Consider the following 25403-nt stretch of genomic DNA (forward strand, 5'->3'; position numbering starts at 1 on the left):
TCATGGATATCTGGATATCTGTTGTACACCATTGTGTTTGTAGTTAACAATACTGGAACGTGCACTTAAAAATTTGTTAAGAAGGTAGATCTCCTATATTTTTTACCATAATAGAAACAAAAAGATACATGCTCTTAAGTATTCAAAAAACAAAAAACAAAAGGAATCAGTTTTATCTGCATCCTCCATCAACCTCAGCTCAGAAGCTGTAGGCAGCTCTGGCTCATCCTCAGGACACCATTTTCTCAAGTGTCCAAAATTCTTCTGGGCATTATTTAAAAAAAAAAAAAAAAAAAAAAATCCTTAATTTTATACTTCAACCTGACCATACACATAAGTCAGACTGAGATATAAGAGATCTGTAGTGTCCAAGGTTTCCAAGCACATAAGCCCAATTCAGTCCTCCTTTTATAAGTGCGGTAGGCTGCAAAACCGGCCACAGTGCTCCACCTTTTCTGTAGTCCCAGCCTGTAGAGCACCTGCCATCAGGAAGTGGTGTCCATTTCCTTATTCATTCTGAAGCTGGGCCAACACCATGACTCGCTTTGGCCAATAAATTCAGCAGATATGATGTGCTCCCTTGGACCCCCTGGCTCCTAGGACCCACTCACCAGCATATGAACAAGCCTGCACTGGCTCTCTGAAGGGGTCATCCTAGACCAACAAGCCCCCAGCTGACCTGATAGCTGACTGCAAACACTTAAGTGAGTCCAGCTGACATCAATCTGGCCCAGATCACTGAGTCCAGCCCAAACTGTTGACCCACAGAACCATGAGCTTTAAAAATGGTGGTTTTTTTAAGCCACTATGTCTGGGGTGTTTTGTTACACAGCAAAAACTAACTGATGGTTACATATCCCCAATTCTCATGATCATAATTGTTCCTCTGAATCAACCCCTTTTAAGATCCTCCCCAGAACCTCCTCCAGGTGCACAGCGTGGAACTCCTCCTCAAACTACTATTTATAGGAAGCTTCTTATTGTAATATCATTAAATTCAAGGAGAGAGACCTGTCATCAGGATGACTTGGTTTACTCAAGTCATTGAGTGTTCACTCAATTCAGACTCAGATGGATTTTTGATTTGGTCAGGTAGCAGCTGCATTCTTGGCTCACCCCAGAATACAAATGTTAGGCTCATCCTTGTTTTTTCCCCCAAAGATCTTGGACATATGTGAGTCTCTCCTTTCAATCACGGGGGACTAAATTTCACACACCCTAGCTCACCCTGGATCCCTTTCCCTCATCAGTGCCTCTGATTGGCACTGCCCATTCTACAGCTCTGCTGAAGGAACCCAAATGCAGAGCCTAGCTAGGTGTTTCTCACTCTTCTATACACTGTATTGATAATACACTTCCTTAATTTCACACATGAATTTTTCTCTATGTAAGTGAGCTCCACAGAGTTTCCTTTGCATCTTCCTGAAGTACAGGAAACCTCTTCCCACATGTGGTACACATCTTTGCTTCTGCCTTTACAACACCTGCCTCATCTGCTTCTGGGAACAGCATTGACACTTTTTGAGGGAACAATTTTCTCCCTCTCTTTCCAGAGATGTGGGTTGAATGCAGTCCTCTCAATCCTTGGCTCCAGAGGTGGGCACATGACCCAGTGTTGACCAGTCAGAGCATGCCTCCACCTGGTCAGCAACGGATTCTTACTGGGGCACATGACTCCACCAGAAGCAGTCAGATTCAAGTCTAGGACTTATATGAAGACTACCAGAGACCTTTCCACTGGAAATGCTGGTAACATAAGAAATTAGAACAAAACTACTGCGCAGCCACCTCATCACTATGAAGAGAAATCCTGCCCCAAAATGGATAGACAGTGATTATGTTAATGACATAATTTGAGTCTTTGAAGTAATTAGCCTGAAGAAGGCTATCATGATCCTTTTGACTTTTTTGTTCTTTTTTGTTTAAACCAGAATGAACTAAGTTACGGTTGTTTGCAACCAAAGATGTTCTACTATATCCCACTTCCTTCCCTTTATTCAAATTAGAACTTACCACAGTTAAATGGAAAGCAGGGCGATTCATATGAAGTAGAAGAAGAGGTAACCTAGTCTATGGTGATCCCTACCTGCCCATTCCCTTTCCCCACACAGCTTGGGTTTCCCTGGGGATGTCAGGGCTGGTGGCAGTTTTAAAACAGCTGCACATGGTTTGATCCTGCTCCCATTTGAGGCCTGGCTCTCAGTGACCCAGCCCTTGCCCTTGAATCTGGGCAGGCTTGTGACCACTGAGAACAATCAGGTCAATGGCCTTCCAGCTGGGTCTGCATCTGCCTTCTTTGCTGGTACCAGCATGCTCAGAGCCATTAGCCACCACCTACAATGCCACCAGATCCCAGAGCAGCCACTCTGGGGCTGCAGCACATAAGTGCCTGGTTGGCAGTGCCACCTCAGCAGATGCCAGCCCTCCAGGCTCAACGGCCAGGCACAGCAGTGAGATGCCACCTTAGAGGAGGATACCCCTGCCTGGCTCTTCTAGGTCCTGCCGGTCTACAGACCCACCACCATCCAAGGTGATCCCCCAAGGGCCACACATGAGTCCTTTCTGATCTGATCTGAATGATCCACAAACATAACAAATGGTGGTTGTTTCCTGCCACAAGGTGTTGGTGTGGTTTGTGACGCAGCTACAGACAGCTGGGACCAGACCCCATGCACTCCTGGCCCTTACCTCACAACATCCACTGATGCAGCCCCTGACTTGAAGAAATCAGTGGACTCCTCCACCTCCAGGACACTAGGAAGAATCCGTTTCCAGGCACTCTAAAAAACAGGTGTAATGAGAACAGGGCTTCCTGGGGGCCAGGAGCAGCCACTTTCTGGGCAACTTCCCTGGCCAGAGCAGCCCCTGATGTGCACTGGGACCACCCACTACCAGGCTGCGCTCTCTGTCCAAGGTGCTGCTGCTCCCAAGAGCCTGATGCTCCCAGCACGACTGCCTCCTTGGGGAAGTAGGAGCCCAAGGAGCTCAGCTACTGTCCTCCTGCCTGCCTCACCCTGACCCAACTTCTTTGGGATCCCCAAGCCAGTGCAGAAGCAGCAGGAAGACGACATGCAGAGCTCAAGGTGTGGCTGGGGACCAGCTGCTCCCAAGCCCACTTCACGCCCAGCCTCACATGGGTGCTCCCATCCGAGCCTCACGTGGGTGCTCCCATCCGAGTGAGGTCCCAAGAGTGACACTGGAGTTTGAGTAGGTTGCAGCATGGAAGGGAAAGCAAAGTGCGGGGTGGTTCTGAAGGTAAAAATGAAGCATTCTGATGGGGCTCAGGAGGCCTGGGTCTTGTCCTCACGGACAGGCTAGCTGGTTCTGTGCCCCTCCGTTCAGGGCCTGCAGAGGGCAGCAGTGTCCACCAGCCCGCCCCAAGGATGAGCATGGATGGTCCAGTGTGAGGCACAGCGCCATCCAGAATTCTAAGTAGGCTATCCAGAGGGATGGCTGTTCTCTGGGTCGGCTTTCACTTGGGCTGCTCAGGACAGGAGTCCCAAGATGCCTCACGTCTGTCTGGGCCTCAGGCCACAGCTGGTCACTGCCACAGATGGAGGGGGATAGGCTCAACTAGGACCAGCTCCCCAGCACCCTTAACCCAACCTCTTCCTGGCTCCCTCTATCATTCTTGGAAAGGTGCTGTGGATTTGCCCTTTCCATCCTCAACGTGACCATCAGCAGCTATGGCAAGCCATTCCCTATACCCACTTGACTATAGCCTATCCTCAGGTCTCTGCTCGGACCTTTGCCCACCGATGATGCTCTTCTCTGAATGCCAGCTCATGTTTAAATGAGCATCCTCCTGGGCATCCTCCAGGGCCAACTGCTATGTTACTTCTTCCCTGAAGTCTTCACCGACTGCTCTGCTGGCCAGGGCAGACTGTCTTCAGACTCAAGTGGCTTGGGGCCAAGGGTCACCTGCTGGGTATGGGCATACCACCACATGGTGCCTAAGAGATGCACCAGCCCTTATCAGATGTGTGTGGAACCTCTGAGAGGCAGTGTACTGCAAAGCCACACTGCCTCATTCAGACCCCAGCTTGGCTCCTGACAAGCCATGGGGATGCAGACAGCCCCTCAACGCCTGTGTCCTCATCTGTGCAAGAGGCTGAACATAGCTGTTCCTCACGTGAGGCAGGCAGAGCACTGGGTGTTTTGTATAGAAAGGAGCTCAGAAAATGTGGCATAGCCTTGGCTCAGGAGGGTGTGAGACTAGGCTTGTTGCCCATGGCCTCCCCAGTCCACAGTGTGCACTTGGTGAGTTCTGCTGAGCGGAGAACATGACTGACTCCTGTTCTGGCCACCCATATGGGCTCTCTCCACCAACAATGCCCCCCACTGGCCTCTCCTGCCCGGCTGCCTCCCCTCCACTCCAGTCGCCTCCAGACGAGGCATTCTGAAAGGGCCAGCCCGGCTGTGACCAACGGGTGTCATGATAACAGTGCAAAGGATGAGAGGCCATTCAACGGAGCCTCACAGCGGTGGAGGCCAGGGCTCCAGCTCCACCAGCAGGGCTCTGAGTCCAGGCCTGTGCTCATCTGCTGTGACCCCACCTCAGGCTTCGGGCTCTTTGGCTGGAAAATGAAGGTAATAATAGCATCTACTTCTTGGAGTTGTTAGAGTATTTAACCACACCACTATTCCTGAAGTGTTTAGAACACTGCACAGATACCCACTCTGCAAGTATGTGCTTCTTTTGATGACCGTTTGGCTCCCTGCCAGCATTTACTGAGATGCTCATAGGTGCTGCTGAACTGACCCTCTCCATCTGTGATCTCTCCTCTACCACTCACAGCACCCACAGGCTTCGGGTTTACTCTTCCCAGTGCACAGATGAAGGACACAGCTGTAGCAGCTGTTGACTCAGGCTTAGCTCCACAAACATACAACCTTAGCCTGCCCCCAGTGCTACTCAGCTGGAAGCTCCAGAAGACCAGTTTGTCCAATTGGCCCTGTTAACCCCAGCAGGCACAGGGCTGAGGCCAGAGCTAGGGCTCCAAGAATATTTTTAAATGAATAGGCTTTTTTTTCCCTCTCCTTTTTTACAGACATTCAAAATGTTCAGCTTTCTACTAAGGAAGAGTTCTGAGCCCTCTGGAGCAGCGCCAGCTCCTCATGTCCTTCCCTTGCTGAATCCTGTCCCCTGCCCTTGTCATCAACACCCACAAACACCACTGTGACTGCCAACTGGCCCACCTTCACTCACCACAGCCCTCCTTATCCCAGAACTCTCTCCACTCAGCTCTCAGGGCAAACCTCCCGTCCTGCCCAGGGTAGCCTGCGCTGATTATTCCTTCTAAAGTTGTCTAGCCTCCTTGTTCCCATCACCCTGTTATATCACTCATGGCACTTCTCTTTGCCTGAAATTCTCTTATTCATGTTGGGCTGTTCATTGATTCTCTTCCCCCGGAAAGGGACACTTCATGACAGCAGGGAACATTGCTTATTGTCACATTCCAGTGTCTGGCTTAGCACCTGGCATTTAATAGGAGCTCATATGTCCTTCTTAAATAACTCACTAAGTACATGATTGGATGAGTGAATGGGTGGAAATTCATCCAATGCCTTCCATTCAATAATGCTGTCATCAATGCCATGCCTCCAAAGGAGAGGGAGCTGAGTGGGAGGAGCAGGAAGGACCAGGAACAACTCCAGGAGGTGACCACTGATTGGACTGGTGGTGGAAGGAACTGACCCTCAGAGAGGGGAGTGCTCTCCGGCATCATGCCGGGCAGCTGGACTGGAGTCCAGGTCTGCCTGACTGCGATGCCCATGCTGGCCGCAGTGCAATACTCCCTCTCAGGGTGTTTTTCTGGAAGGTTACAGTGCACACATTCTCCTCAAAGGGCCGTGGACTTGGCATCTGCCTTTGCCGTATATTCCAGGGGCTTCTGCTTCATGTGTCCACTATTCACAGTGAGTCCTTAGGAAAGTCAGACCTAGCCAGCCAAACTCCAGTGCCCCAGTGATGGAGGGAGAGAGCAAGGGGGCAACAGAAAAGATAGACCAACACTATGGTATAGTAGTTAGGACAGGAAGACAGGACAGAACCTATGCCTGGGGTCAGTAACCACATCCACAGAGGGTGTGCACACCCAGCTCCAGGGAGTCTGAGCCATAAGACACATGTGCAGTACACAACCTGCACAAGTGGCCAGAATCCTTGAAAGGGTCTCTTACCCTCACAGCCTCTGCCATGACCAGTTCTTCCTCTGACAGCTCAAGGGCACTGCTCTCTGCTCCCGTGAAGAAGTGGGAGGCTGGGATCATCTTGCCATCCTCCAGCTGGATGTTCTTCACCAGCAGCTGCAAGAAGAGGGCTTCACAGCACCTGAGGTTGTCCTCATGGCAGGGAGAGCAGCTCCACACGGAGCACCATGCTGGGCACCCCACACGCTCCATCCTCACCACGAAAAGGGCACAGGATTAATGAGGAGGAAACACGAGCAGAGCCGGGTGCCAGCTCCTTCAGGGACAAGGAGGAGATGGCAGAGCAGTCCCCCATCAGACGCACCCCACCATGCTCTCGCTTCTTTTTAAGTGTAAGGATTTTATTGTCTCTATAAAAATGCCTACATGTTAGACAAAAAAATGATTCAAGCATGACTTTGAAAATCAATCAAGAAAACAACTGATTGCCCAGCTGCCAGGAACCCCATGGAAACATCTGGTGAAGGTCATCAGATGCCCCGTGGGGCCTAGAGGTGGGAAGAGGAGCAGACAAAGACATCTGGGTTTGATGAGAGCGGTTGATAAGAATGGCACACTCTACAGACACCCTGTCACACCTGGAGCCAGGTCCCCTGCCTGACCTCCACCCTTTTGCCTTTTGGAGATATGCTGGAGCTTTCTGTGAGCTAATGCCTAGCTCAACCCAGCCAGAAGCTCCTGAAAGATGCTGTAACCAAGGGTCTCTGCTGAAGCTGCTTCCTTCACTCTATGGACATCACGAAGGGCGCAGTGGCTGCAGTCCCCATCCTCCGGCTGCTGCATGGGTCCTTAGCAGCTTACATCTGCACCTTCCCCTCCACGGCCGTCGCTGTACAAGTGCAGCCATGCACAGAGCCCAGGGGCTATGCCTCATTGCCAATCCCCTTCCTCATGGGCAGCAGAAACCAAGGGCTTAGTGATGGGAGCGTGCAGGGACATAATCAGCAGATGCAATTCACACTGCAGAGCCTGGGATCAGATAAAGGCTGGAAAGCTCCAGAAGGCCTAGCCTTGTCCTGTGCCCCAGCCCAGCCCTGTGTTGTGTGGGATTCTCTAAGAGCACTACCTCGATAAATCACATGCACAAGGACTCTTGACTCAGATACTGCTTCCAGGGAACTTGACAAAGAGAAGTATCATCTTTCAACTGCACGTATCAATCACGAATACCTAAAACACGCAAGCACTGTAAGTAGCAGACACTAAGGCCAGCCTCGGACCTGCCAGTGGCAGGGCACAGCAGGATGGGCACCCAGAGTGAGCTCACACCAATCCCCATAAAAGCTGCTCCACACTCCACCTGGCATATACACACCGATGCAGCCAATGATTCAACATCCACGGGGTTTGATGAAACCCCCAAAGTGCTTGGAGATCCCTCCCTGTACTCCTTCTCTGCCCTCAGTATCTTAAGTCCCCAGTCTCCCAACCACTGCATGGAGTGAGTACTGATGGCCAAGAGGTGGACCTTGGAGCCAGAATCCCAGCTCTGCCACAAACTAACTCAGTGATGTTGGGAGGGTTACTTAAACCTCTTTGTTTCAGTCTTCTCTTCTATAAAATGGGTATAATATTAATATGTATCTCTTACAGTTGTTCGGAAAATCAAACTTAATAGATATAAACTGTTTTAAAATAGTGGTCATGCACACAGCAGGCACTCCATAAATATTAGCTGTTACTCAGAGTTGCAGAGTCTGCTAACATGAGTCAGGGTGTGTTGGGTGTCCAGCATGGCTCCAGGGACTCTTCACTGTGATGTCGCTATTCAGAAAGAAGGAAACTGAGGCACAGAGATTCAGTGAACACACCCAGTGGCACCTGGATACTCTGCTGGAGTAGAATGAGGCTCCCAGTTCAGGCCTCCTGGGACAGAGCCCCTCCCCGATTCCAGTACCCTCACAGGGCACCCAGCTCTGGCTGAGAAGCCTGGTCATGAAAAGCAAGGAGTCAGCCTTCCCAGAACAGGGAATTACAAGCATAAGGTTTTCCAGACTTTTGCAGTCTCATTTTCCCCCATTTTCTCCAGAGCAGCACGGGGTCTAAATGCCAGGCCTGAGCGCCTGGATGTGTGTGTGCCCACAACGACAGCAGCACCATTACCATTCTGTCATCATTCCCGAAAAGGATGAGTCCCACTTTGGTGACGACACCCGGCCGATGGGCTCCTGGGATGGGCAAATCTTCTCCCTCAGGCAGCAAGCCTGCAGTGTTTAGCGTTGAGTTGAAGAAAGTCAGCTTCTGTTGAGGACAGGAAAACCAGAAGATGGTGGATGAAAGAGGCCTCTACTGCTGGCAGCCCAGGCAGGACTGAGTAGGGCAAAGGGGGTGAAGAGGGGCTGGGCAGGGCCAGGGAAAGGAAGGAGGGGGCCAGGGCAGCTGCAGCCCAAGAACTCTGCCTCCCTGAAGAGCCTGGGAGGCCTCACGGTACCCTCAAGCCCTGCACACCCTTAGACCCTATATATGGGCCCTGGGCCTCAGACCTCAGGGGGACAGACACTGGGAGATAACCTCCGCAAGGCATCACAGACTGCCCTAGGGATGCCACCAAATACTGTTCACTTTGCAAAGGATCTTATGGTGATAAGGGTAGGAGAGAGACTCCTGGACAGAGTCTGGGCAGCTGGACAGCAGTCAGGTGTTTGGACAGTCTGAGGCTTGGTGGGACAGGACTGCCCCCTGTGGGGAGCAGATGAAGGTCCCCACTCCCAGCCCTGCCAACTCCCAGTGCCTCTGGAGAGCCTGTGAGCCAAGGACTCACCATCTTCAGCATGTGAAGAATGCCCACTGCCCAATCCCTGTCCCCACTCAGATCAAGTCAACGTTGGAGCTGGACTCGGGATGTCTGTGAGCCCAGAGAGGGGAGTCAAAATACTTTACAAGCAATACAGCTTTGAACCCACAGTTGCTGCAGGGGCCTGGAAGCCTTGAGCTGTGCTGGACCTTTATACTTCAGCCACCAGATGGTGGACAGGTCTCATGGTCGTGGAGGAGGAGCCAAGGGGGGCACTTGGGTGGGGTTGGGTTAGGAGTCAGGGCAATGGCTATTTGCTAGCCAAAAATATCAAACATATTTTGATAGTTGGGCAGCCAGCAGGGCACACCAGTGCTTCTAGCCCAATCTCAGCCATGCACGAACACACCTGCCCACAGGCCTCTGTCCAGGCACCCGGCACCTTGTCGTTCCCTCGGATCCAGTTATGAATGGCCTCTGCTGACTGATCCCAGTTGATCTGTGGGGCAACATGTGTATACTCAGTCTCTTCCCTACTCTTTGGATATCCTCTGCCCTCCCCCGCCTCCCCTAACCCCCAACAACCAATTACCCCCCCATACCACCTGTGCCCTGATGACCCCTGACTGGGTGGAGGAGGGAGCTGGGGAACTCTGGCTTCCTATTGGACACTGGTCTGAGTCCCTGAGCTGGGATAGTGCTCTCCCCGGGACCCTGATTCTGGATGCTCTCTGACCCCAGTCTTTCACTGGTTGTGTAAACTTCAGGATGATTGGAGAAGAGAACACTCTGTTAAGACAGCCAAAGCTTCACACAGCCTCCCCAGCAGAGTGCAGGGCCATTCAGCTTCTCTTCATCTGCAGGGCTCATACAGATCCCTATGTACCCCATAAGCCTTAAGCAGAGGCACAGCCCATATAGCCCCCTACCCCCACTCCGCAAGGCTGTGATAACTCCAAGAAACTGAATTACCTCTCACACCCCATCTTAGAGATTTCCAGCTTATGGCTGGTTTCTCACACACTGCTCCACCCCAGCTCTTCTCCATGGGGACCCTGCCTGTCCACTCTTCCCTAAGAAGAACAGAGAACCCAGAACACACTCTTGCTCGCTGCCTGTCCAGGTGCCACAGGAGCTTTGCTCATGCTTCTCCTGCTTGGGCTGCTCTCTCTTCAGGCCTTAAATAATTACAACATGGCCATCCAGCCTGAATCCCAGCTTCCCTGGGATACCCTCTGCACCACAGCCTATGCACAGGCAGGCTTTGGGTAGGCAGGGCCCTGCACTGACCTTGGCTGTTTCTTTCTTCTGAATGCCCTCGTACGTGGCTCCTTCCTCAGGCTGAGGGAGTCTGGGGGCTTTGCCCTCAGCGATCAGTCTCACGGCCTGCACCTAAGGAGACCAGGTCAGTTGGTGTCCCCAGCATTACAACCCTCCCTTTCCTCCCAGGCCCTGGGTTCACCATGAGCCTGGGGCCAGCCCCATGCTGACCAGACTTGCCTGGCCCCACACCTTGTACACAATGGGCTCCCAAGGAATATCCATTAGAGGAATGGGTGCAGTTGGCCTGAATCTAATTCCGATCTAAACAATGAGTACAAAACCCCAGCCCCTCTGTCACAACACAGCTTTAGATGATTATATAGAAGATCTTGTAAATATTAAGGGGGACCCTGTAAAAGAAAGAGGAAGTGCAAAGAAACAATCCACAAAAACAGGGACTGAATAAGTAATAGGATGACACTAAATTCATATATTTTAATAGTTACTCTATGAATGTGAATGGGTTAAATGATCCCATCAAAAGACACAGGGTATTGGACTGGATAAAAAAGCAAGACGCATCTATTTGCTGTCTACAAAAAACTCGTTTGAGATTTAAGGACACCTCCAGCCTGAAAATGAAAGGGTGGAGAACAATTTATCACTCAAATGATCCTCAAAAGAAAGCTGGGATAGCAAAACTCATATCAGATAAATTAGAGTTTATCCCAAAGACTGCAGTAAGAGATGAAGAGGGATACTATATTATACATAAAGGATCTATCCAACAAGAAGACCTAACAATCATGAATATTTATACCCCTAATGTGAGAGCTGCCAAGTATATCAATCAATTAATAACCAAAGCAAAGAGATACTTAGATAATAACACACTAATAGTAGGAGACTTCAACACAGCACTTTTTGCAAATGACAGATTTTCTAAGCAGAACATCAGCAAAGAAACAAGAGCTTTAAATGATACAGTGGACCAGATGGATTTCACAGATACATACAGAACTTTGTATCCGAACACAACTGAATACACATTCTTCTCAAAGGCACATGGAACTTTCTCCAGAATAGACCACATACTGGGTCACAAATCAGGTCTCAACCAATACCAAAAGATTAGGATTGTCCCCTGCATATTTTCAGACCACAATGCTTTGAAACTAGAACTCAATCACCGAGGAAATTTGGAAGAAACTCAAACACTTGGAAGTTAAAGAGCATCCTACTAAAAGATGAAAGGGTCGGGGGATCCCTGGGTGGCTCAGCAGTTTAGCACCTGCCTTTGGCTCAGGGAGTGATACTGGAGTCTCCAGATCCAGTCCCACGTCAGGCACCCTGCATGGAGCCTGCTTCTCCCTCTGCCTGTGTCTCTGCCTCTCGCTTTCTCTCTGTGTCTCTCATGAATAAATAAATAAAATCTTTAAAAAAATAATAAATAAATAAATAAATAAATAAATAAATAAATAAATAAAAGATGAAAGGTCAACCAGGAAATTAGAGAACAATTAAAAAGATTCCTGGAAACTAATGAAAATGAAGATACAATTGTTGAAAATCTTTGGGATACAGCAAAAGCAGTCCTAAGAGGGAAATACATCCCAATACAAGCACCCCTCAAAAAATTGGAAAAAACTCAAATGCACAAGCTAAGCTTGCACCTAAAGGAACTGGAGAAAGAAGGGCAAATAAAACCTACACCAAGCAGAAGAAGGGAGATAATAAAGATTTGAGCAGAACTCAGTGAAATAGAGGCCAGAAGAACTGTAGAACATGTCAACAAAACCAGGAGTTGTTTCTTTGAAAGAATTAGTAAGATAGATAAACACCTAGCAAGCCTTATTTAAAAAAAAAGAAAGAAAAAAGACTCAAATTAATAAAATCATGAATGAAAAAGGAGAGATCACAACCAATAGCAAGGAAATATAAACGATTTTAAAAACATATTATGAACAACTATACGCCAATGAATTAGGCAGCTAGAAGAAATGGATGCATTTCTGGAAAACCACAAACTACCAAAACTGGAACTAGAAGAAATAAAAACCTGAGCAGGCCAATAACCAGAGAGGAAATTGAAGGAGTCATCAAAAACCTCCCAAGACACAAAAGTCCAGGGCCAGATGCCTTCCCAGGGGAATTCTATCAAACGTTTAAAGAAGAAACAATATCTATTCTACTAAAGCTGTTCCAACAGATAGAAAGGGATAGAATACTTCCAAACTCGTTCTATGAGGCCAGAATCACCCTAATTCCAAAACCAGACAAAGACCCCACCAAAAAGGAGAATTACAGACCAATATCCTTGATGAACATGGATGCAAAAATTCTCAACAAGATACTAGCCAATAGATCCAACAGTACATTAAGAAGATTATTCACCATGACCAAGTGGGATTTATCCCTGGGATGCAAGGCTGGTTCAACACTCGTAAAGGAATCAATGTGATCGATCATATCAACAAGAGAAAAAACAAGAACCATATGATCCTCTCAAATAGATGCAGAGAAAGCATTTGACAAAATACAGCATCCATTCCTGATCAAAACACTTCAGAGTGTAGGGATAGAGGGGACATCCTCAGCATCTTAAAAGCCATCTACGAAAAGCTCATGGCAAATATCATTCTCAATGGGGAAGCACTGGGAGCCTTTCCCCTAAGATCAGGAACAAGACAGGGATGTTCACTCTCACCACTGCTATTCGACATAGTCCTAACCTCAGCAATAAGGCAACAAAAAGACAGAAAAGGCATTAAAATTGGCAAAGAAGTCAAACTCTTCCTCTTTGCAGATGACATGATACTGTACCTAGAAAGCCCAAAAGACTCCACCCCAAGATTGCTAGAACTCATACAGCAATTTGGCAGTGTGGCAGGATACAAAACCAATGCCCAGAAATCAGTGACATTTCTATACACTAACAATGAAACTGAAGAAAGAGAAATTAAGGAGTCAATCCCATTTACAATTGCACCCAAAAGCTTAAGATACCTAGGAATAAACCTAACCACAGAGGTAAAGGATCTATACCCTAAAAACTATAGAACACTTCTGAAAGAAATTGAGGAAGACACAAAGAGATGGAAAAATATTCCATGCTCATGGATTGGCAGAATTAATATTGTGAAAATGTCAATGTTACCCAGGGCAATGTACACGTTTAATGCAATCCCTATCAAAATACCATGGACTTTCTTCAGAGAGTTAGAACAAATTATCTTAAGATTTGTGTGGAATCAGAAAAGACCCCGAATAGCCAGGGGAATTTTAAAAAAGAAAACCATAGCTGGGGGCATCACAATGCCAGATTTCAGGTTGTACTACGAAGCTGTGGTCATCAAGACAGTGTGGTACTGGCACAAAAACAGACACAGAGATCAATGGAACAGAATAGAGAACCCAGAAGTGGACCCTGAACTTTATGGTCAACTAATATTCAATAAAGGAGGAAAGATGATCCACTGGAAGACAGTCTCTTCAATAAATGGTGCTGGGAAAATTGGACATCCACATGCAGAAGAATGAAACTAGACCACTCTCTTTCACCATACACAAAGATAAACTCAAAATGGACGAAAGATCTAAATGTGAGACAAGATTCCATCAAAATCCTAGAGGAGAACACAGGCAACACCCTTTTTGAACTCGGCCACAGTAACTTCTTACAAGATACATCCATGAAGGCAAAAGAAACAAAAGCAAAAATGAACTATTGGGACTTCATCAAGATAAGAAGCTTTTGCACAGCAAAGGATACAGTCAACAAAACTCAAAGACAACCTACAGAATGGGAGAAGATATTTGCAAATGACGTATCAGATAAAGGGCTAGTTTCCAAGATCTATAAAGAACTTATTAAACTCAACAGCAAAGAAACAAACAATCCAATCATGAAATGGGCAAAAGACATGAACAGAAATCTCACAGAGGAAGACATAGACATGGCCAACACGCACACGAGAAAATGCTCTGCATCACTTGCCATCAGGGAAATACAAATCAAAACCACAATGAGATCCCACCTCACACCAGTGAGAATGGGGAACATTAACAAGGCAGGAACCACAAATGTTGGAGAGGATGCGGAGAAAAGGGAACCCTCTTACACTGTTGGTGGGAATGTGAACTGGTGCAGCCACTCTGGAAACTGTGTGGAGGTTCCTCAAAGAGTTAAAAATAGACCTGCCCTATGACCCAGCAATTGCACTGTTGGGGATTTACCCCAAAGATTCAGATGCAGTGAAACGCCGGGACACCTGCACCCCGATGTTTCTAGCAGCAATGTCCACAATAGCCAAACTGGAAGGAACCTCAGTGTCCATCGAAAGATGAATAGATAAAGAAGATGTGGTTTATGTATACAATGGAATATTAATCAGCCATTAGAAATGACAAATACTCACCATTTGCTTCAACATGGATGGAACTGGAGGGTATTATGCTGAGTGAAGTAAGTCAATTCGAGAAGGACAATCATCATATGGTTTCACTCATACAGGGAATATAAGCAATAGTGAAAGGGATTTTAAGGGAAAGGAGGGGAATGAGTGGGAAAAATTAGAAAGGGTGACAAACCATGAGAGCCTCTTAACTCTGGGAAATGAACAAAGGGTACAGAAGGGGAGGTGGCCAGGGGGGATGGGTGACTGGGTGTCGGGCCCTGAGGGGGGCACTTTATGGGATGAACACTGGGGGGTTATATTACATGTTGGCATATTGAACCTCAATAAAAACACATGAGAAAAAAAAAACTTGTACCTTCTGAGATCTTAGAAGATTATATAAACTACAAAGCCCTGTATAGATGTAACAAACACAGATTCCCATGGTTTCATCTAAACCTTCCTTCTCTTGAGGACAATGCCTCCTGAGCCCCATGATGTCTTTGGAGGTCTGAGATTAAGCAGGAAGCAGTTTCTGTTAAGGAAAAGGGGAAGGTTGTGGTAGAAGGAATCAAGAACGTGGGGAGGAGAGCCCAGGAGCCTGGGCCCATCCTGAAGGGGTCCTGCAGGAGAGCCCCAAGCCTCCTAAACCAAGAAGTGATGAGTGTCAGAAAATCTAAAACAGAATTGGCCAGCAGAATGTTCTGTGGTGATGGCCATGTTCTATCATCAGAAAGTCCAATACGATGGTCATCGGCCATGTGTAGTTCCAGTCCAAGGGACTTGAAAGGTAGCTAATGGGACTGAAGAACTCCATTTTTAATTAAAATTCAATGTAATTAATGTAATAGCTGCATGTGACTAACGGCTGCCATACTGGACAGCCAGCCCTAAAAGGATGTTTTTAGTGGAATGTGCCAGATAATCCCTTTCTCTGTCTCATATCACATCTCCAACAAGCCTACTCTGTTCGGGGCTCTTATGATAAGGGGGACTCCATAGGAGAGCATATAAGAGGCGTCTTGTTTGACACAATGTGAAGGATAAAAGGTGGCTGGCAAGAAGCAGGAGAGGAGGGAAGGGGATGGCTGACGTCACGGCAGCAGTGAACACTCCTGTCACTGCTGTGCTCGTTGCTTCATCCAAACAGGGAACACTCTCCTCTTCCTTCTGTCTGACTGCTGCTGCTGGAATCCATGTCTGCACGGATGGAACGGAAGTCCACATGTCTGGAACATGTGTCTGCTTCTGGCCAACGCTGGCTGGCCTCCTCCTCGGGGGGTCATGCCCTCAGAGCCCGCCTGCTGTGCCAAGCACAGTGGTGTCTGACCTCACTCCCTCCTGTCGGGCCTGTTCAGATAACAGAACACTCTCCTGCAGACAACTTAGTGTGCATGAGACCACAGGTGGGCTTCTCTAATTTCTCGTTCATGAATTCTGTGAGAAGAGTTTTTCTTCCCTTATAATCCAGAGCTACAAGTCTCGAGCCACCAGGGACTGCCTTTCCTCCCATTTAAGGGCAGCCCACCTGAAGATAAAGCTAATCAAACAGATGAGTAGAACCAGTAGGACAACAGGGGGACAGAGTCCTATAATAGAGCTTATGCCTCTAGATGCAGCCATGCTTGCTACCACCCTGGCCTTTTATCTCCTCTGAGCCAAAAATGTCCCCTTTTGGAATTAAGCTTTTTGAATTGGGGTTCTGTCCGTTGTAAACATGAGTCTTGCCTAACACAATACCTTGCATGTCCTAGTCCTCCCTCTCTGGAACTCTGAAATTAGAGCTCTCTCTCCCTGCAGAACCCAGGACCTGGGGGAAACAGTTAGGCCTAGAGAGGGTACCAGGACGAGGAGGCCCACATGGGCATGGCCGGCTCCCAGCCCTTACCATCCCTTTGATGCCTTCAGGGAAGAGGAAGCGGTTGTACAGGGTGCTCACAGTGTCGTCCGGGAGGATCTCACACTCCTTCTGGAGCAGGAGGTCTCCCGTGTCCAGACCATCATCTGCCCAGAAGATGGTAAAGCCCCCTTTCTTGTCTCCGTGAATGAGGGTCCTGGGAAGCACATGTGGGAAAGCCTGAGTCCAGGAGGAAGGACCAGGGACAAGGGCAAACTGAGGGCAGCTCCTGTGCCCCCAGTCAGCCTCTGACAACCCCCTTCATGCCCCACCCTGCTCTGGGGAGACCTGGAAGGGGAAGGTATTTACTGACACCAACCACGTGCTAGATGTCATGGTAGATGTGATGTGATGTGACACCCAATAGGTGTCCCTTTACAGATGAGGAAATGGAGACCCAGAGAAGGGATGAGGTGTACCCAGAAGTCAGAGCCTGAACCCCACTCTGCCCAGCTCAGATGTTTCTCCTTGCTACCACCCAACCAAACTGCACCACGCATCCGTCATAGCTTCCTTTTCGTCTGAGCACTTATCATGTCAAACCATCTCATTCAGGTAACCCTTTACTTCATCTCTCTCCTTTCTGAGTGGGATGCCACTGTGTCCTGGCAGTGGGTGTGGCCTCTGGCCATCCTGCTTGGCTTCGTACCCTGGGGTGAGCATCTTAGCCCTCTGTGTCCCAGTGAGACTGCTGCCCACTTCACAGTTTACGGTGGGAAGGCAGAGTGCTTGCCAAGGCCTGTCCCCAGTCCTCTCTGGCACACTTGACTACGATCACGCTTCACCAGTCTGCTGTGTGGATGCCAGCTGGTAGCCCCGGACAGACCCTTGCCTGACGCCTACTCTGCGCCCCAGGGGCAAGCTCTGGGCTAGGGCAAGATGACTTCCTGGTAGACGGGGTGTCTCTCCCTGTCTCACCAGTTGATGGCCGAGGCCCCTCGGTGCCGGGGGAGCAGACTTGGGTGGTAGATGATGGAGCCGTGGCTGGGGGCTCTGATGACCTCCATGGGGATGAACTGGCTGCAGAAGGGCAGGACGTTGAGCTCTGCACCCAAAGCCTGGTATTTCGCCACCACCTCAGGCAGAGCCTGTCCTTTCACCCGCCAGCGGGGGAACTTGAACACCGGCACTCCATCCTTCTCGGCTTCCAGGCCTGTGGGACAGCAGGTGAGAAACGGGCCTTCCCTGCAGGCACTCACCCACAGCCACCGCGGCCTTCCCAGGAAAGTGGCTCCAGCATCATCCCCACAGCCTGTCCCTCCCGGCCCGCCCCAAGCACAGCGGGACTCTCCCAGGTGGCACAGAGCAGACGGCACGCAGGGGACAGCACCCAGGGGACGGTACACTGGGGAGAGGACCCAGGGGAGAGCACCCAGGGGATGGCAGGCAGGGGACGGCACCCAGGGACAACACCCAGGGGACCACTCTGTGTGCACTGGCTACAGCTGACCACCAAGACGTCCGAGCTCACCCCTCACCCAGACTTTGCTCCTCACCCACCCCCTTCCGCAGCCTCGTGGTGCTGTCCCCAGGTTACTGTCAAGGGCTGCTGGTAAGGGCTGCCTGAGGAGACCGACAGACTGAGTGTAAGGGGAAAGCGGAGATGCGCTCCTTTCTGTAGGGTTCCTGGCCTGAGCCACTGAAACCACCCCCTCACCCCTCCCACCCCCAGTTTCCTCCCCCTAGTGGCAGCAGAGTCTTCCCTCTTCCCAGAGTAGCGTTTTCCCAGTATCTGCAGAAGGAGACCCAGGGTTCACCTTCCCCCTGCCAGGTCTGCCCTCCAGGATTGGGGCCCTGGCTTGCAGGCACCCCTACTCCGCCCAGTTCCAGCCCCGATGAGCAGCATGCTCAGTCCCCACAGGTCTGGATCACAGCCCCAAGCTTCCACATGTTGGGAGTCACAGCTGCTTCTGTTTCCCCAGCCACCACCCGCAGCCACTACCCCGTGGTTGGGAGTTCCTTCTGCCTGCCATCTTTAGCACCTAACAAGTACATGCCTGTATGGGATTCTGGTAGCACAGCCAGCATGATGGCTGGCCCCTGAGTGGCCCCGACCCGCTCTCTCTCACCCCCTCTGCCTCTGCCCTGAGTTTGGGGGTGTTGAGGGAGATGGGATCAAACTGAGCAGATTGCACTGTGCCTGCAAATGCTGTCCACACTGTGATCAAAGGATTATGTCTTTGCAACACATCCAAGGTCAGGGTCAAGGCCCAGCAGCTCCATCTGGGGTCTAGTCCCAGAGATTAGCATCAGTGGTCACTCAGTGGCTGAGGGCAGGGCTCAGGCTGTGGAAAGGTCAGGCTGTGTCATGGGTCACACCTGGACCAAGTCTAGACTGAGGCCTGGTTAGCATCTCAGCAGTGCTGAAACTGGATCCAGGGGTCAGCTGTACTTCCCAGTCTAGAGAGATCGTTACTCCTGTGACCTATGCCCGGCACCTGGCTAGCCCCACAAGGCTCCTTTCTCACTCTGGCCTTCCATTTCTAAGCCCTGCTCTATTTTCTGCCTCCATCTGGCCTGAGGAGGACCTGCATGTCCCTGGAGGGTCTGTTCACTTGAGCAGAGGGTCCCTGCCCAGGGGCTAGTGATTCTTAAACTCCTAGAGCCTAGAGGAGCTAGTGCTCCTCCTAGAGCCAGAGGTATCAGCATCACCTGGGAGCTCATCAGAAATGCAAACTCTCAGACTCCACCCCATCTCTTCATTCTTTTTTCATCTTATTTAAATTCAATTAACATATATCATTAGTGTAGAGTTCAGTTATCCATAGTTGCTTATAACATCAAGCACTCATCACGTCACATGCCCTCCTTAATGCCCATCACCCCTTTACCCCATCTCCCCCCCACCTCCCCTCCAGCAACACTCAGCTGGTTTCCCAGAGCTAAGAGTCTCTTATAGTTTGTCTCCCTCTCTGATTCCATCTGATTTTATTTTTCCCTCCCTTCCTCTATGGAACTCTGTTTTGTTTCTTAAATTCCACATATGAATGGACCTGGAGGGTATTATGCTAAGTGACATAGGTCAAGCACCCCATCGCTTTTAACACAAACTCCCAAGGCAGGGCTCAACACCTAGTGCTACAGGCACTCCCACTGATGGGGATAGCTTGCATGTTCCACATCTGAGAACACTGACCTGTGGTGTCCCCCACCTGGCAGCCCTTTCAGAGCCTGATGCTGGGGTCAGTGAAGCCTGAAGTGGTCACATAGCAGGGCCCTGGGGGCAGGCTGCATTTCTCCAGGACACAACCCCACCTCATGATCACGTGGGCAAGGGGTCTCTATTTTGCTCCTGGCATCTGGTTGGCACCTGAGGATTCAAGGTGCCAGGGATGCCCGTGACCAGCCCCTGCCCGCTGCTACCTGCCTGCCTGGGCCCCTTTCCTGTTCCGGGGCACCCACTCACCCAGGGGATCTGCCTTTCCATCCTTGTCTGGAACAGTGAACACACCCACGACCTCATGGCCCTCTTTCCTCAGGTGGCAGTAAACTTCCTGGCCGAACAGGCTCTGCCCAATCACTGCAATCTTCATGGCAGAAGGGATGGGTCAGAAGGATCTGGGGATGGAATAAGACCATAGCGTTAGGCAGGGCTCACCGGCCCCCAGCTGCATAGCACCTTGCCTATCCTGCCCCCTCAACCACTTGCGTTCACCCCTGGGGTTCCCTGAGCATCACACCTCTGCCCAGAGCCACTAACATGAACGGGCTAGAGAAGGTTCTGCAAGAGAGGATTTTAGATGACACAGTGGGTGATTCATATGGAGATTATGGAATTAGGGATTCCTCCTTGAAACCCTCCAGATTGGCACAGAACAATGAGAGCCAAGTCCTCTGAGATATATCTGAGCATATTTCTGTAACTAACCAGTTCTGTTACCTCAGTCAACCCACATCAAGCCTCAGTTTCCTCAGATGCTATGTTCCTCAAACAGCTTTCAGCCTGCGCGTCAGGCTTATTTCCCTGAGCCAGGAAGCAGCAAGGGTGTCTGGACCTGAGGGCCTGCTTATCTCAGCCCCACAGAAAAAAATGCCTGGGTATACAGGCCCTGAGGACTGAAGGCGGGACCCAGGCGGAATGAAATGGTGCCACTGGGCTGGCCTAGTAGAGGGAAGATATGTGAAATAATGAGTAGTTACACCATGCAAATGTCTACAAAGTTTGGTTATTGATTCACCATGCTCACATCTCTAACATATATTGTTCACTTGATTTATTTCTTTAAATTATCGATTTATAAAAATATATATGTCTTTTGGAAAACTTTATTGAAGTATTAACATGCTTCATACCTATGGATAAGTGCAAAATTATAGGTATGTAGTTCTGTGAATTCCACAAACTGAGCACATCCCTGTAAACAGGACTCAGAGAAAGAAATATTCCAGCAGCCCCCGTATATGTATGTTCGTATTCATACAAATAGAATCATATGGCATAAGGTTCTGTGGACTTTTTCTACCAACATTATCCACGTTGTCGCGTGTAGTTGTACTATGCTCATTCTCATTGCTGCATGGTATTTCACTTCATGAATATAAATAAATACATTTATTCATCCATTCTACTGTCGATGGGCATTTGGGTAGTTTCCAGTTTTGTGATAGGGATGCTATCAAGATTTGAGCACACGGTTCTTACTGCATATAGGTACACATTTTTGTTGGGCATGTATCTAGGAGTGGAATTTTAGGGTCAGAGGCATGAAAACATTCGGCTTTACCAGATTGTCAGTTTTCCAACGTGGGTGTACCAATTTCCACTCCCATGAACTCAGCACGAGGCCTTGTGACTTTTTCCTTTCAGCTATTTTGCTAACATGAAATGTTAGCCATGTCACTGGGGTTTAACTTGCAATTCCTTGATGACTATTGAAATTGAGAAACTTTTCCTATGTTTCTTGGCCACTTGACCATCTGTTTGTGGGAACTGCCTCTTTAAGCCTTTTGTCTATTTTTTTCATTGGGCGGTCTTTTCCTTACTGATTTGCAGGAGTTCGTTTGTTTTGGTTTATTTTGTTTTGTTTTTTAACGATCTAGACTATGAATCATTTGTCACACATGCTTATGAAACTCCATGGCTTGACTTTTTCACTATCTTATGGTGTTTTTTTTAATAAACGCAAGTTCTTAAACTTAACATAGTATACTTATCAAAATTTGCCTTTATGGTTAGTGGTTTTCATAAACTATTTAAGAAATTGCTAACTATGCCAATTCATGAAGATGCCCTTGTCTTCTAAAATCTTTATTGTTTGACAGAGGAACAAAGACAATGGAGCAAAGACAGGTTTTTAACAAATGGTCCTGAGACAACTAAACATCCACATGCAAAAATGTGAATCTAGTCACAGACTTTATACCCGTTACAAAAGTTTACTCAGAATACTTTACAGATTTAAATGTAAAATGCAAAATTATAACTCCTAGAAGATAACACAGGAGAAAATTTAATGACTGTGGGTATGCAGTGACCTTTTGATACAACATCAAAGTACAATTCATGAAAGAAAAAAATTGATAATCTGGACTTCATTAAGATTTAAAACTTCCATTCAGCAAAAGACATTGTCAAGAGAATGAGGAGACAAACTGCAGATTGGGAGAAAACATTTGCATCTGATAAAGGACTATTATCCAAAACATGCAAAGAAGTCTGCAGACTCAACAATTAGAAAACAAAGAACCTGAATAAAAAGGAGGCTGAATTTCTGAATGGACAACTCAGCAAATAAGATATGCAGATGATAAATAAGCATATGAAAAGATGCTCCACATCATGGTAACTAAGTAATTCAACTTAAAACAACAGGGGAATATCACTACTACACACCTATTAGAATGACTAAAGTCCAGAGCACTGACAATGTCAAGTGCTGTTAAGAATGTGGAGCAATGCGAACTCTCAAACATTGCTGATAGGAATGCAAAATGACAGTCACTTTGGAAGACATTTTGGCAGCTTCTTACAAAACTAAACATATTGTTACCATATGATCTAACAATCATACTCCTTGGTATTTGCTCAAAGGGGTTGAAAACTTACATGCACACAAAAATTTGCACATGGCTGTTTATAGCACCTTTATTCATAATTACCAAAACTTGGAAGCAACTAAGGCATCTTCCAGTAGGTGAATGGATTGTTAAACTGTGGTACATTCAGAGACTAGCCCTAAAAAGAAATGAGCTATCAAGCCATTAAAATGGCTTATGCTTAAATGCATATTAAGTGAAAGAAGCCAATCTTGAAAGGCTATATGAGTATAATTCTAACTATATGATGTTCTGGAAAAGGCAAAACTATGGAGACAGTAAAAAGATCAGTGGCCACAAGTGTTGGAGAAGAGAAATAGACGGATAGATGGAACACAGGATTTTTAGGCAATGACAACACTCTGTGATACCAGAATGATGGATACATATTATGCTTTGTCCAAACCCATATAAGGTACAACACCAAGAGTAAACCCTAATGTAAACTATAGACTCTGAGTGATACATTCACCAAAGTATTGGCGCACATTCATCAGTCGTAACAAATATATCACTGTGGTGGGGGTAGTTGGTAACAAGGGATGTTGTGTGTGGCAGGAGGCACTGGGTATGTAAGAAATCTCTGTACCTGCCCCTTAATTTTACTATGCACTTAAAACTGCTCTAAAAAATAAAGTCTTAATTTTAAAAAGAGAGATATTAGAAAAAACTTTATTGTTTTGCTTTTTATATTTCATTGCATCTTTCTGGAATCGACACTTGTCTATGACATAGAAGTCCAGAAATATTTTTTCCAGTACCATATATGGGTAAATCTGTCTCTGGACCTGTGTTCTGTTTCACTGTTAGTTTGTCTTTGTGTTTATTATAGTTTTAAAAAATTGTTATAATGGTAAAAGATATGTAATATAGAACTTGCCATTTTAATCATTTCTAAGTGTGCAGTTCAAAAACATTTTTTTACATTCACAGTATTGTGTAAGCATCTCAACTATTTCATCACCCCAAACTCTATGTTCATTAAGCAATAACTTCCCATTCCCAACCACTACAAGTAGCCAAGTAGCCCCTGTTAACTTCTAATCTATTTTCTGTCTCTATAAATTTGCCTATTCTTGGTATCACATATAAGTGGAATCATACAATATTTGTCCTTTTGTGGAACTGGAGGGTATTATGCTGAGTGAAATAAGTCAATCGGAGAAGGACAAACATTATATGGTCTCATTCATTCAGGGAATGTAAAAAATAGTGAAAGGAAATAAAGGGGAAAAGAGAAAAAATGAGTGGGAAATATCAGAAAGGGAGACAGAACATGAGAGACTCCTAACTCCGGGAAACGAACAAGGGGTGGTGGAAAGGGTGGTGGAAAGGGAGGTGGGCGGGGGGTGGGGGTGACTGGGTGATGGGCACTGAGGGGGGCACTTGATGGGATAAGCACTGGGTGTTATTCTATATGTTGGCAAATTGAACACCAATAAAAAATAAAAAATATTTGTCCTTTTGTATCTGGCTTATTCCACTCAGTGCAATGTCCTCAAGGTTGCATGTTGGATACATGTTGTAGCATGTATCCAAACTTTACTCTTTTTTATGAAGGAATTTTATCTGTGTGTGTGTGTCTGTATATATCCATTCATCTGTTGATGCACACTGGGCTGTTTCTACCTTTTGGCTATTGTGAATAATGCTGGAATCAACACTGGTATACAAATCCCTGTTTGAACTCAGGAACAACAGGTGTTGGCAAGGATGTAGAGAAAGGGGAACCCTCTTACACTGTTGGTAGGAATGCAAACTGGGGCAGCCTCTCTGGAAAACAGTACAGACGTTCCTCAAAAAGTTCCTCAAAAAAATAGAACTACTCTACAGCCCAGCAATTGCACTTCTGGGTATTTATCTGAAAGATGCAAACATAGTGATCCAAAAGGGTACATGCACTCCAGTGTTTATAGCAGCAATGTCCACAATTGCCAAAATATGGAGAGTCTGGATGTCCATCAACAGATGAATGGATAAAGAAGACATGGGATCTATATATATATAGTGGAATATTACTCAGCCATCAAAAACAATGAAATCTTGCCATCTGCAAGGATGTGGACAGAACTAGAGGGTATTGTGCTAAGTGAAATAGGTTAGTCAAAGAAAGACAAATACCATTGATTTCACTCATATGTGGAATTTAAGAAACAAAACAGATGAACATAGGGAAAATGAAGGAAAAATAAGATGAAAACAGAAGGAGGCAAACCATAAGACTCTTAACTATAGGGAACAAACTGAGGGTTGCTGAAGGGGAGGTGGGTGAAGGGATAGGGTAAATGGGTGATGGGCATTAAGGAGGGCACTTGAAGTAATGAGCACTGGGTGTTGTGAGCAACTGATGAAACAATGAATTCGACCTCTGAATCTAATACTACAGTATATATTACTTAAATTGAATTTAAATAAAAATTTAATAATAATAAAAAAATTTTTAAAAGGGGATCCCTGGGTGGCTCAGCAGTTTAGCACCTGCCTTCAGCCCAGGGTGTGATCCTGGAGTCCCACATCGGGCTCCCTGCATGGAGCCTGCTTCTCCCTCTGCCTGTGTCTCTGCCTCTCTCTCTGTGACTCTCATGAATAGATAAATAAAATCCTTACAAAAAACAAAAAACAAAACTATAATGAAATATCCCTTCAGGGACGCCTGGCTCAGTGGTTGAGCGTCTGCCTTTGGCTCAGGCCATGATCTTGGGGTCCTGAGATTGAGTCCCACATCAGGCTCCCACAGGGAGCCTGCTTCTCCCTCTGCCTGTGTCTCTGCCTCTCTCTCTGTGTCTCTCATGAATGAATAAATTAAAAATCTTTAAAAAAGAAAAAAATAACACTTCACACCTACTATTGGTGTGAATAATAT

The 25403-nt window shown here is 47.4% G+C and overlaps 1 protein-coding gene across 8 annotated transcripts in view; it reads right to left on the reverse strand.

Annotated features, from left to right (window-relative positions):
- The window catches only part of ALDH1L1 (aldehyde dehydrogenase 1 family member L1), a 110834-nt gene that overhangs the window by 65015 nt on the left and 20416 nt on the right, over positions 1 to 25403 (reverse strand). For 5 of the 8 annotated variants that reach the window (XM_072784839.1, XM_072784838.1, XM_072784835.1 and 2 more), the window contains exons 2-9: positions 19911 to 20062; positions 17423 to 17657; positions 16496 to 16661; positions 10238 to 10339; positions 9357 to 9446; positions 8317 to 8454; positions 6184 to 6309; positions 2689 to 2780 (exon numbers count right to left, since the gene is read on the reverse strand). In XM_072784839.1, the coding sequence (XP_072640940.1) occupies positions 2689 to 2780; positions 6184 to 6309; positions 8317 to 8454; positions 9357 to 9446; positions 10238 to 10339; positions 16496 to 16661; positions 17423 to 17657; positions 19911 to 20037 (1076 nt within the window). In that variant the 5' untranslated portion in view covers positions 20038 to 20062. Of the gene's footprint in view, positions 1 to 2688; positions 2781 to 6183; positions 6310 to 8316; positions 8455 to 9356; positions 9447 to 10237; positions 10340 to 14628; positions 14659 to 16495; positions 16662 to 17422; positions 17658 to 19910; positions 20063 to 25403 lie in introns of those variants that run through there. The other 3 variants (XM_072784841.1, XM_072784840.1, XM_072784842.1) reach the window with 3 other exon arrangements.

This window comes from Canis lupus, chromosome 19, assembly GCF_048164855.1.
Source record: "Canis lupus baileyi chromosome 19, mCanLup2.hap1, whole genome shotgun sequence".
Classification (NCBI taxonomy): domain Eukaryota; kingdom Metazoa; phylum Chordata; class Mammalia; order Carnivora; family Canidae; genus Canis; species Canis lupus.